This window comes from Orycteropus afer, unplaced genomic scaffold (assembly GCF_000298275.1).
Source record: "Orycteropus afer afer isolate SDZICR_OR568_19922 unplaced genomic scaffold, OryAfe1.0 scaffold00015, whole genome shotgun sequence".
NCBI classification, from domain to species: Eukaryota; Metazoa; Chordata; class Mammalia; order Tubulidentata; family Orycteropodidae; genus Orycteropus; species Orycteropus afer.
In genome coordinates this window covers 8,382,632-8,395,695 of record NW_006921602.1, presented here as the reverse complement: position 1 = coordinate 8,395,695, position 13,064 = coordinate 8,382,632, and the positions used below count along the sequence as shown (strand labels likewise).

Sequence of the window (13,064 nt, the reverse complement as noted above, 5' to 3'; positions counted from 1 at the left end):
AAACAAGGTAGCCAGGTGGCCTGCTTGCTCGTGCATGCTCTTTGATTCTTTCTTGCCTTTCTGCCCGTATGCCTTCTTGTCTCCTGCCTTTCCTTTTCCCTTCCCTTCTCTTCCTTCCTTTTTCTTTTCCTTCCCTCTTCCCTTTCTTCCTTTCGGTGCAAGGTTCGTTGAGAGATTTCTTTTTAAGATTTAGTGCCAGGACAGCTTTGTTTCCCTGCATAACTAGTTAGCATTGTCCATTCACAAGCCAAGAGCCATGTAATATATTACGTTCCCCTTTTGCCTTGTCTGCTAGGAAGCTCAGAGCTAAGCTGGGTGTTCTTTCAGTACCTATACCTCTTGGTTATCCTGTTCATAGCCATGTCATTTATGTAGTGTTGATTTTTCTTTTTCTTATACTGATTCTAGTATGAATAAGTCCTTTTGGGGGAAGGGCATACACACAGTTAAAAAGTAAATGTGCCATTTAAGTCAGAACTCAGAGGCAGCGGCAGTAGTTATGGTCTGCAGCTCCTTTCACAGAATTGCCTTGAGGAAGCAACTGAGGGGTGCTGAAGGGTGGCGGGGGGAGTGGGAAGGCAAGTAAAGGGCTAGATTTCAGTTGTTTTCAGAGAATAATAAATGCATGGCTGAGAGTGCCGCCCTGGTTCTTTCTCGCTTCTCAATGCAGGTCACCTCGTCCAAACAGCACTCTGAAATGGCAGCCTTCAGACATTGCCTTTGGCTTGACTACACAGCTCCCTCAAGTGACATCTTCCTAATTATGTGTCAGGTTCCTGCATCCAGAGTTTCTACAACACTGGGATGTCTGTCCAGTGTGTCTCTGTGAGTTGCAGTGATGTTTGGCTCAGGGCTCAGGTCTGCTTGGGAGGACCTCTTGCCTTAGGATACCAAACTTTTCTCTGATTCCTGAGATTCCTTGAAGCCCACACCTCCCCCAAATATGGTTTTAGCACCATGCCACTCAGATGGTGGCCTGCTGGCTCTTGTTATTCTGGTGGATGGGCTATGCTCTCTTTCTCCTACCTGGACTAAGCCCAGGGGATGCCGGACAGGGTGTTATCATTTGCGGGTGAGGACACTGTGTTCTGTATTGCACATTGCTGAAGAAGCCAGGGGCTGCCTGCATCAACCAAACCTGCCTATTCAGGCTGATCTATGCTAGAAGCACAGTGACCTAGATGGCCTGGTTTAGATGTCTCTTAGGGTACTGTAGTCATGGTACAGGCTAGCAAACTGAAGCCAGACAGAGGAGGTCTCCAAGGTCACACAACAAGGTCAGTAGAGGCTGAGCTAGAACCAGGTCTTCACCTAGATAGTGGTGATTCGCAGCCCATTCATGGTACCTGTTGGCCCTGATACGTTGCTTGGCCACTTTGAATGCTTGGGTTGTGCTTGGATTTCTTTTCTTTTTTTTTTTTTTTTTTTTAGTTTCCAAAGCAACACAGCTGAAACGTTGGTGACAACATTGTTTAGAATATAGCTTATCTCATTGGAATGTTGGAGCATTGAGCAGAGCCAGAGCCGGACATGGCTAACATGGCTCAGCCCACCCTCACGGCCAGTGCATGGGCCATGCTGACCCTGTCCTCTGGCCTGCCTCATTAGTAGCTTAGATCCATGCCTTCTTCCTCATCTTTCCTTGCTCTGCCCTGGGAAGAGCAGAATGGAGCAAGGATGCTTTGCCCTCTCCAGCTGGAAGTCAAGGCAGAAACAGGATGTTCTCAGCTTTGTTCTCAAATTCATATAGTCAAGATTATTATCATTGTGGTTAACACCAGTTGTTGAGTGCTTAATATGTGCCCTGCATTGTTCTAAGTACTTTACATGAATTATCTCAGTCCACCCACAAACAGCCCCAGGTGGTAAAGAGGATCCCTTACATTGGTGGCTTGGGGAGGGGTAAGTGGAACTGCAGCTCAAAGAGTTGAACTGGTTTTCTTCATAGTCACATAGCTAGTAAGTGCCTGAGCTGAGATTAACCTATGGCCCTTCTGACCTGAAAGCCTGAGCTCTGTCACCTGCAGGGAAGGGGTTCTCTGCTAGAGGTGAATTTTTGCCTCCCAGGGACACCTGGCAATATCTGGAAACATTTTAGTCATCACATCTTGGAGAAGAGGGAGTTTTACTGTCATCCAGAAGGGTAGTGGTTCAAACCCACCAGCCACTTCTTGGAAGGAAGGTTGGGCAATCTACTTCTGTAGAGATACCACCTCGGAAACCCAAGGAGGGGTCGCTATGAGTCGGATCAGACTCCACGGCAGTCAATTTGGTATTTTGGTTAGTGGCTGCTAAACACCCTACAATGTATAGGACAGTCTCCACAGCAAAGAATTACCAAGCCCCAGGCAGCACTAGTGCCAAGGCTGAGAAACCTCATCCAGGTGTCCTAACCCTCCAGTTGACACTTTCCAGGTGTGTGTGTGGAGTACAGGGACGTAACTGCATTTCTTTCTGCACCATGAGAACCTCCTCTCTACACTGAGAGGTAATCGTGTACCTAGATCCCAGAGGGAGGTTAGGCCCACTGTGCCCTGCCAGGGGCACCCAGGCCCTCCCTGTGGGGAGAACTGCTTCTGATTTTTCTCTCTTGTACTTTATATGCCTCAAAGGACTGCTGAGCAGAGAACCCCTGTGGGGTCTTAGTCCCAAAAGTTGACCAGCATGCAGTGAGCAGGGAGAGCCGAGAGGCCAGAAGCAGGGGCAGGGTCCTCTGGCTAGTCCTGACCCTTGAGCATGGAGGCTTTCCCTTCCTCTCTGTCAGAGCCCTATGCTAAGGGCTGAAGGGAGGGAAGAGGGATGTCAGCTTGGGCTCTGGGACCTCATGGTCTAGTTGGGTAGTCAGGACACTCACAGCTACCAGAGGTACCCTCAGTAACTCATTAGAAAAAAAAAAAAAAAAAACCCTGAACTCACTGCTGTCGAGTGGATTCCAACTCATAGCATCCCCTCCTTGGGTTTCCAAGGCAGTACCTCTACGGAAGCAGATTTGCCCAGGCTTCCTTCCAAGGAGTGGCTGGTGGGTTTGAACCGCCAGCCTTCTGGTTAGCAGTCAAATGCCTTAGGCACTATGCTACCAGAGCTCCCACTGTCAGTAACTAGGCAGCTCCAAATACATATAGGGCCCAGAGTGAGCAATCCAAGCTAAAGGTCAGATGAAGGAGTGAGAATGAGCAGGAGACTCTCTAATTCCTCAACAAACAGGTAGGAGTCGTGTAGGCCGAGACCAAGGTATGGTATGGTGGACTCAGTGTTCCTGGCCCAGGGTTCACGTGAGCAGGGTGTGCAGGGTACTGGGCAGGTATGAAGCTGGCATGGCTAGAGGAGAGAAGAGGGTGAAGGAGCCATAGGAAAAAACAGTGGAAACGTAATGTGAGATCACATGAGGGGAGAAACCTCTATTTCAAGGGCTCCCAACTCTTTTCACAAAGAGAAGCAACCCCTTTCAAAGTGGCAGTTTTACTTTGAGTATCTGTTGATTGAGACTGTACAGACTGATGAATGTGACAAATTCAGAGTTGCTTGTAGGTGGGTTTGTGTCTTATCCACCCTAACGGCATCTAAAAACATTTGAGAAACAGTGTCTGATAAGAGATGTGGACCCAGGTTCAATCTGGGTTCACAGACGTTGAACACTTTGGCCGAGCTGGCTCGGCCTTTTGATTTTGTTGTTGGTGGTGCCATCAAGGTGATTTTTGACTCACAGCAATCTCGTGTAACCGAGTAGAACTTCCCCATAGGGCTTTCTAGGCTGAAATCCTTATGGAGGCAAATCACCAGGTCTTCCTCCCACGAAGCCGCTGGGTAGGTTATAGCTGCCAGCCTTTGGGTTGATATCCAAGTGCTTAACCATTGTGCCAGGAGGTCCCCTTCTTTTTACTTTACAGACATCGAAATTGCAGTTCAACAGGCTAAGAGTGTTGCCTGAGGTCATGCAAAGCTGAAAGCTTAAAGCCTTCTGAGGGCAGATTAGTATGGGTTATGTTGGGGGTCTTTGAACAAATAGCTGGAGGTGATCTATTAGGTGACATGGCTCGCTTACAAGGAGAACTCCGAATGTGTCCAGTTCATTTGTCTTGGGGCTGTTGGTGCCTAGCCATCTGCAGGTTTGGCCCAGCACCTCTTTGAAAACTGTTTTAATACTTGTCAAGGCCAGGCCACATGGGGTTGGGTCTTGATGAGCTAAAAATAAGTTAATCAGTGGCTCTTAACACATAGAAAGTGGCAAGGCTGTTGAAAGCTCCAGGCTTACACGTGAGTACATTGTCCCATTGGGCCCTACAAGTTTTGTCATAAAAGGCATGGGGGTAGGGAACTATTAATGCCCTTGGAGAGGTGGCGAAACAGCCCATCCAGGGACAAAGGGGTCAGGGTGATCCACTGACTCAGTCACCTGACCTGTCTCTGCAGACCTGCAGCCAGTCACCTACTGTGAGCCAGCCTTCTGGTGCTCCATCTCCTACTATGAGCTGAACCAGCGCGTCGGAGAGACCTTCCACGCTTCACAGCCGTCCATGACAGTAGACGGCTTTACCGACCCCTCCAACTCAGAGCGCTTCTGCCTCGGGCTGCTCTCCAATGTCAACAGGAATGCTGCAGTGGAGCTCACGAGGAGGCATATCGGTAGGGGGCACTCCCCATTTCTCCCACTCCACACACACATTGCTGCCCTGTGCAGTCTCTGCACAGAACCCTCACCCACCCCTAGCCATGCTGTGCCTCCTGCTGAAAATTGAGGAGGGGACTCACTCCGTGTCCCAGCCCTCAATTTCCATATTGTCCTGTTTTAGGGCCAAATGTGTAGAGTTTAGGATGCTCGATCTTTCCCACTCAGGGACATAGTCTCTGAAAATTTGGAAGCCACAGAGGAAAACACTTCATTTAAGGGGACAAAAAATCAAAATCTATGAGAAAGACAACATATGCGATTTTCTTAATAAAAATATCCTTAAAGTACACATAGGCTGAAGGGTAGATATAGTCTGTCCTTCATGCAAGATGATGCTAAAACATTTAGAAAACCTGGAAGCACAAGAATCGTCCAGACACTACTATTTTGAACATTCTACCTTCTAAGTAAAGGATCAGTTTGTTAAGTTAGGGAAGATGAAGCTCTTGTCATGTATCACTTGGATTGGACTTGAAATTATTGTTCTAAGGATATTCATAATTTTATCACACACAATTACAGAATGTCAGAACTCAGAAAGGCTGTAGGGATGGTGTAGTGGCATATTGTCACAGCTTGTCCTGGAGCCCCAGCAGTTGTCAGAGGGCTCCAGGGTAAACCCAAGGAGTTGGTGCACAGGTGTCTACTTAATGTTTTTACTGTTTTTTTATGCTATTCCATATTTGAAAATAATTTTCCAAAATTATCAAAACAAACTTTTTTTTTCTTCTTTCTTTCGGTCTGGGTCCTCCTGTCTCCATCTCGGCCTCCCACAGTGGGCTGAGATAATGAGGGCAGTAGACAAGGAGCCCCCAGTGTGCTGCACATCTGAGATGCCAAGTCCTCTAGAACCAAAATAAGGAAGAAATGCAACAGTAGTGGAAATTGGAGGCTGGGGAGGGAACAGCAAGTGGCCCGTAGCTTGGTCACCTGGTTTCCTGCTCTTGGGCCTGTATAGTCTGGCTTAGTTTTCCAGCCTCTAGGGCTTCTTCCCCAGGAACAGGAATGGGAACTTTCCCCTGCAAGAGAAGGGAACATCCCCTGGCTGAGCAGAGAGCACATTGTCTGAGTGTTTAAATTGTTTAGATTACAGAGCCAATTTAAAAATAATTTCTGTCCATCTGGGGGAAATTAAAGAGATGAATAAAAGGGAATGGCATAAACCTATGGAATGTTACAGAAAAACACATTGAGGGTGGGGAGAAAGGTACCAGGGGTAGCATTTAGCTGTCCCCGCTGTAACTGGCTCCTGGGGTGTCTGCTATCTTAGAAGGAGCCCTGTGAGTATATTTAGTGAATCCTTGGATCTTGGAGTGGGAAGGGATCTTATGTTGTTGTTGTTGTTATGTGCCGTCGAGTCGGCCCCGACTCATAGCGACCCCTCCTTGGGTTTCCGAGGCAGTATCGCTACGGAAGTAGGATTGCCCAGCCTTCCTTCCGAGAGTGTCTGGGGTGTCTGCTATCTTAGAGGGAGCCCTGTGAGTATATTTAGTGAATCCTTGGATCTTGGAGTGGGAAGGGATCTTATAGCAGTAGCAATATTAGTAGTAATAGTAGCAGCAGCAGTAATAACAGTAGCAGAGTAATAGCAGCAGCAGCAGTGGTATTAGTAAGAGCAATAGCACCGGCAGCAGTAGTAATAATAGCAGTAGCAGGAACCACAGCAGCAGTAATAGTAATAGCAGTAGTTGTAGCAGCAGCAGCAGCAGAAACACTGTCAACCTGGAGGTGATTTGATTGAGTTTTCTCTGTGCCTTCGTATCTTACTCTGCTTTCCCTGCTGCTAACATTTATAAGGCATTTACTGTATATATCAACAACCCTGTGAAGTACATATCACAGTAAAACTTGCGAAAGCCAGAACTTGTGTCAGATGGAAATCCATCAGATATTTTCCACTAAAATGAGTGATAGGAAAGTGGTCAAATGGCATCTTGTCAAAGATGGAAAACTTGTGAAACCTGGAGAAATAAGGGAGTCCCATTGAGATCCAGGTCTCGTTTCTCTGCATTATTGTCTCCATTTTACAGCTGAGAAAACTGAAGCTTAGAGGTTGAGTAACTTGACTGAAGGAGCCCTGGTGGCACAGTAATTAAGTGCTCAGTCGACAAAAGGTCAATGGTTCGAGCCCACCAGCTGCTCTGCAGGAGACAGATGTGACTTGACATTCTACTTCCATAAAGATGATAGTCTTGGAAACCCTGTGGGGCAGTTCTACTCTGTCCTATAGGGTTGCTGTGAGTCAGAATTGACTTGATGACAATGAGGTTTTTTTTTTTTTTAAACTTGACTGAGTCCCATGGCTAGTCAGTGGCAGAGACTGTCACTAAGATTGACCCCATGCCCTTTTCTCTTCTCATTTGCCTCCCTGGCTTTAGGAACCAAACCTTGCCTATTATTTTATTGTGGGTTTTAAGCATGGGCTCTGGGTCCGTTGGTCTGGTGAGGCTGTCAAGTACCTGTCACTTGGAGCATTTGCTGCCCCTTGGCCTCCCTTTGCTAGCCTCAGCTGTTCTCAAGGCCATTGTTTGTGGAAAAGGCACCCTGGCCCAGTCTAATCTGAATCTTTCTAGGGAGAGGCGTGCGGCTGTACTACATCGGAGGGGAGGTCTTTGCAGAGTGCCTCAGTGACAGCGCTATTTTTGTCCAGTCTCCCAACTGTAACCAGCGCTATGGCTGGCACCCGGCCACTGTCTGCAAGATTCCACCAGGTAATGCCATCCCCACCCGCACCCTGCTGTGAGGTCCCTTCCCCCACAGTGTTTTCCTGGGATGCTGGGTGATTTCATCTTATCTACCTTTTCTCTCCATCAGTGATTCCATTGTCAACCTGGGGGCAATTCGATTGGGTTTTCTCTGTGCCTTATTATATGTTATTCTGCTTTTCCTAAACTCCCAGAGAGCAGATGCAACATCTAACGACTCTTCTTTTAACAAACTGCTCATTGCCATATGTATGTAGATGCTCAGAGAGTAAGGGTTCATTCATTCATTGACTCATTCATTCATTCCACAAACATGCAGCATGTAGTGCACCATGCCAGGTGTGGCAGGGGGTTGGAAGGTGGATAGGACCCTGATCATGTCTAAACAGACCTTACAGATCAGTAGGGTATAGAAGATGATGGATGAGTTTAACACAAGGGAGGGGTGCTAAGCAGGCAGGCAGCAGCAGACTGGTTTTGGGTGCAAGGGGAGAGAGAGCACATTTAGTGGTAGGGATGGATCAGGGAAAGCTTCACAAAGGAGAAGGCATTTGGGCTTTGAAGGACATGTAGGTATGAGGCATAGGGTGATGGTGGGTGGGGTAGGACAAGGGCATTCAGGCAGAGGTGATGGAGGACAGGCATGCATGGGCCACAGTGAGTAGCTCACTTTAGCAAAGGATAGGGTGATTTAGAGATGGAAAATATTTACAGAGCATGGTGGGTCCATGCCATGGAAGAGCATAAGAAAGTTTGGATCTTATTCTGGGGAGCCACTGGGGGACTAATGAATCCCACCTGTACTTCAAGAAGGCTTATTGGGCAGTGGTTTGGACAGGGTTGAGCCTGGGCAGGAGGTGTGGCCAGGGTCATGCTGTTGCCCTTGTGGCATGACTTGTCTTGCTAGTTGAGTAGCAGATGACAGAGGAGGGGTGGACCTTGGGTGGGTATATTTAAGAATGCAGGAAGTCTGAAATGATACGGTGTTCCATGCTTCTTCTTTGCATTTATGGGGTTCATTTATAGCTTTGATCTCATTTAATCCTCTCATTCTTCTGGCTGTACAAGTGAGGAGATAGGTTCAAAGAGGTTAAGCCATGTGCCCAAGGACACACATCTAGCGTATGAGTTTCCTAGGACTGCTGTGACAAAATACCACAAAGTGAGTGGCTTCTAAGAACAAATTTATTTTCTCTCAATTATGGAGGCTGGAAGCCCAAATCAACATGTTGGCCAGGCCATGCTCTGTCACCTCTAATGGAAGACCCTTTCTTATCTCTCTCAGCTTCTGGCAGTCTAGGTATTCTTGGACATAGATACATCTTTACATCACCATCTTCCCTCTGTCTGTCTCTCTCTGTCTGTTTTTTAAGGACTGCACTCAGATAGAATTACTGCCCACCCTACTCCAGCGTGATATCATATTAACTAATAATGTCTTCAAAGACCCTATTTCCAAACAAGGTCATTTTTCACAGGTACTGGGTGTAGGACTTTGATGTGTCTTTTGAATTCAACAGTTCGATCCCTAACAGCTGTAAGTGGCTGGCCAGAACAGAGACAGATGGGCAAGTCTAGTGCTCCTTTCTGCTTCTGGGCTCTGCTGGGGATGGAGCCAGTTCTGGCCCTGTTCCACCACCTTACCCTTGGAGAAAGTGAGAAGAGGAAGTGCAGTTGCTTTCTTGGAGTTCTGCCCACTTTCTTCCTCACCCCCATTTTCTTTTACTGAGGGCTGAATATGCTCTGGTATTGTTTGTTTGCTCACAAGAGTATCAGAGTTAGGAGGACCTCCGGGTCTAGTCCCCCATTTTACAGAGAAGACAGGCCCAGGAAGAGAAATTACCCAGCCCAGAGTCACACAACAGGATGAGGAAGGAGCCCAGGGTTGGCCCGTGAATAAGCATCACCTCAGCTCACCTTTCGGGCATTTCCGGCATGTGCTTTTGTCTTTATTTTTCTGGTTGACGCATTCCTGGCACTCAGGCAGTAAGAATTCAAACAAGAGGGTTATTTTAAACTTTATTTGTGCCTGTTTTGAGTTTTACTGTCTGGAGAATTAGACACACACCTTCACTTTTCTGTGAATGTCACCCTGACCTAGCCTTGTGCCCAGAGGCTGAAATGTGGCCCAGATCTCTGGCTCCCTTCTGGCTTCAGCTCAGGGTAGATTCGTCAGAGTCATATGAATGGAGGGAGCCCAGGACCCTCTGTTGAGCTGCTTCTGGAAATGGCCAGTGGAGTAAACTTCCAACAGCCTTTCTCTGTTGGCATTCCCTGCTGTTACCTGGCAGAGCTTCTGTCCCCAGGTATACCCTTCACCACCATGGTCACCCTGGCTTGGGACCTTACCTCTGTGCCCCATAGTACTGCCTTGGTTCCTTTGGCACAGGGCACGGCCCGCCTCTCCAGACCATCTCCTTTGTGCTCTGTACCCCACCTTTCCTTCTTTCTTCCCATTCCACAGCTCTCGAAATGGGTACTTGCAGGCCAATGTTTGAACTTTCCTCTCACAGTCACATCTGCCCAATGAGGTGGTGAGGGACCAAGCACAATGCCGTGTAATGGAGTGTAGCTAACACATTAAACAGTCATGTGCCATTCTGGGTGATCCAGGGATCACCTTAGGGAGGAGGAGAGCACTGGACGCTAAACTTCCCATCCCCACAAGCACTGTTTTTGTTTTGTTGTCAGGATGCAACCTGAAGATTTTCAACAACCAGGAGTTTGCTGCCCTCCTGGCTCAGTCTGTCAACCAGGGCTTCGAGGCCGTCTACCAGCTGACGCGCATGTGCACCATCCGCATGAGCTTCGTCAAGGGCTGGGGGGCGGAGTACAGGTCAGTGTGGGGCTGCATAGACAAGGGGACCAACTACGTGGCTCAGAAGAGAGTGCAGGGGCTCCTGATACAAGCTAGATCAGCCCTTGTAGTGTGGAGCTGAGATACCAAGGACCAGGGAGAGGCCGTGACCAGGCAGGCCTTAAGGAGCCGAACTAGTACACAAGTGATAAAGAAAAGCAGACCAGTATTCACCCAGCATTTAACAGTTTATAAAGTACTTTAAACACACACGTCCCATTTCATCCTCACAACAACCCTAGGAGGTAACACTGGCTGGCATCATCCTGTTGTACAGAGGAAGCAACTAAGTTCCAGGGAGGGAAAAGGGCTTGCCTGAAGTCCATCAGTAGTGGAAAAGCAGAGGCTAGGACTGTGCCCTCAGCTTCTTTCTCCTCCTTCACTAGGAGCAGATGGTTTTAGAGTAACATCTCCAGGAAGTTAAGGCTTCATCTCATTCATTGTTCCTTCCTTTCCTCTGAGGCTCTGTCTCTGACTCAGGGACTCTGAGGACCCTAATGATCTAGGATATTAAAACTGAGAGGCAAAGGAAAGGAAGAGATTTGGGTAGTCATAAAGGAAGGTGCGAAGGAACAAAGTTTACTTGCTCAGAAAAGAAATGATTTTTTTCCAGAATTTTGGAGACTGGTTTAAACGTGGCCCCGATCACAGCCAGCGAGCCACCTGGTCTGCTCTGCTGAATCCCCCAGGCCATTCTGGTTCTGGTTTAGAGAATCCAGTTACTTTTCTTTCCACACAAACAGGAGTTTCCCAAGAGGCGGGCCTGTGTCCCCCTATCCCCACAATTGACTACAGAGGCACCCACACAGCAGCTGGAGCCAGCGCCTTGCAAGTTACTCTCCCTTTCGCTTCATTTTTCCAGATGTTTGGAATCCATTTTGTTTTGCAGTCATTCTGTACCCAGGCCAAACCCATTTCAGTTTTGGCTCTGGGCCACCGTTTATAATGAAATCCAGATGAGCATGACTTATGGAAAGTCAGATTCTCATCAGAGGATTTCAGTCCATAAAATCCTTCTCTTCCATTTACCGTATTGTGGCTGCTGTTCCTTTGTGTCTGCCCCCACAGGGCCGGGGAACACAGCACCTTGGTGTCTGGGGTCTCTTGCAAATCCAGGATGAGTGACCAGTTGAGCCATCTAAGTGGTCAGACCTCAGGAGAAATATGCAACCCAGTTACAGTGGCCTGAAGAAATTAGCCCAGGCCCAAAGGTCCTAACAGGGAAACGTTCTAGCCAGCCTTTTAGCCCTGCCTTACATCACTTAGGGAACAGGAATGAAAGGTTAGAAAATTAATACATTTTTCTAAAGTGGAAGAGGGAAATGATTCCAAGATGGACCCAAATGGAAAAGAGCAAGAAGAAAGTCCATTTGCCCTCCTTAACTTTGATTGTAGCGCTGGGAGCCACACTCTGTCCTATAGGCACCCCATATCAGGCAGTCTCCCAGGGCCAGGTCAGTGGACCCATTTCTAAACTCCCCCCATTCAGGGGGATTGTAGGCCAGAGGGTGATGCCCATAGGACAGCCTCACAGCCCTCCGGCTCTAGGTGCTGGGGAGAGGCTCTTTGATGACAGAAGGCTTTCCCTGGGGGCATCGTATTACCATGCAGGACACACGGCCAGCACATGCAGTCCTGGGCAGCCCACCCCACCGCCACTGCTGCCTGGCAGCGCTGCGCAGCAGCATAACGGGTAGGTGCGGCCCCTTCCCAGAACAGTCTTGCCCTCCTCCTGTCTCTCGGGCCAAGAAGAGTAAGGTTTCAGCCCTTCTCTCTGTGAGGTGGCCGAGAGCAGGGCGCAGGGCCCAGGCCTCTCACCTCCAGCTGGCACTGGTGATTCCGGCCTCAGCAGATAGCCTTTACTCAGTGGGAGCCTTTGGGAGCTCGCCTGTGAGCGGAGTCACCAACCAGCCTGTACTTAGACAAAGTGCTTTGGGGAAAAGAAACGTGTGGCGTGCCTTGGTTTTTTCCAGTAATTGTTCCATGGCTCGCTCTACTCGTAAGATTTTCCAAAATAAGGCCATAGATGGGAATTATATCAGCACATTGGGAACTGACGGCATGCGGACTCTTGGCGCTTTGTAAGGAAAAAAAAAACTTGATCAGACAGACACACGCCGTTGTGGCCTGCTGGGAGATAGGAAAGGTGCAGGTGCCGTTTGGGAGCCAGGGAAGACTGGCATGGTGAGTGGGGGGCCTGTGGGGTACCTTGGAATTCATCTTACATGTTTACTTCTTGAAAAACCACCTCCTTTCTCCTTAAGATGTATTCTGAGTCTTCCCTGGTCGGAGGAGTTTGGCCTGGTAGTTTAAGCTAGAATTGTCAATTCCTTTAGGATAGGGTCCAGCAAGGTAGGATGAATCTCTGGCTTCAGAAGGAAGTGTCACCAAAGTAGAAAAAGGTGTTCTGAATGCTATCTGTGTCCCTCTAGACCTTTTTAAAGTCCCTTCTACCCCTACTCTTTTCCTTATCTCTTGCAGGAGACAGACAGTGACCAGTACCCCCTGCTGGATCGAGCTGCACCTGAATGGTCCTTTGCAGTGGCTTGACAAGGTCCTCACCCAAATGGGTTCCCCAAGCATCCGCTGTTCCAGCGTGTCGTAGAGACCTTGGACGTGAAGAGGGTGGGTGGGCTTGGGAAAAATGGTCATGTAGGAGGTGGAGAAAATCAGAACTATGCTCAACCCACTGTTGTCAAGAAAGAAGAAATCTTTCTCCCTCAGCCCAACTGGCACCAACCTGTTTTCTAAAACACAAAGGCAAACCCCGAGAGATGGATTTTATGAACAGCTCTGTCTGCTGAACCAGTTTGCCCTTTGGCCTTCAGTTTGA

At 48.3% G+C, this 13,064-nt stretch overlaps 1 protein-coding gene across 1 annotated transcript in view; it reads left to right on the top strand.

Annotated features, from left to right (window-relative positions):
• The window catches only part of SMAD3 (SMAD family member 3), a 157,812-nt gene extending 144,976 nt beyond the window's left edge, over positions 1-12,836 (top strand). The window contains exons 6-9 of the mRNA XM_007957462.2: positions 4,411-4,623; positions 7,243-7,380; positions 10,066-10,210; positions 12,713-12,836. Coding sequence (XP_007955653.1) covers positions 4,411-4,623; positions 7,243-7,380; positions 10,066-10,210; positions 12,713-12,836 — 620 coding nt within the window. The remainder of the gene's footprint in view (positions 1-4,410; positions 4,624-7,242; positions 7,381-10,065; positions 10,211-12,712) is intronic.
• The last annotated feature ends 228 nt before the right edge of the window (positions 12,837-13,064 follow it).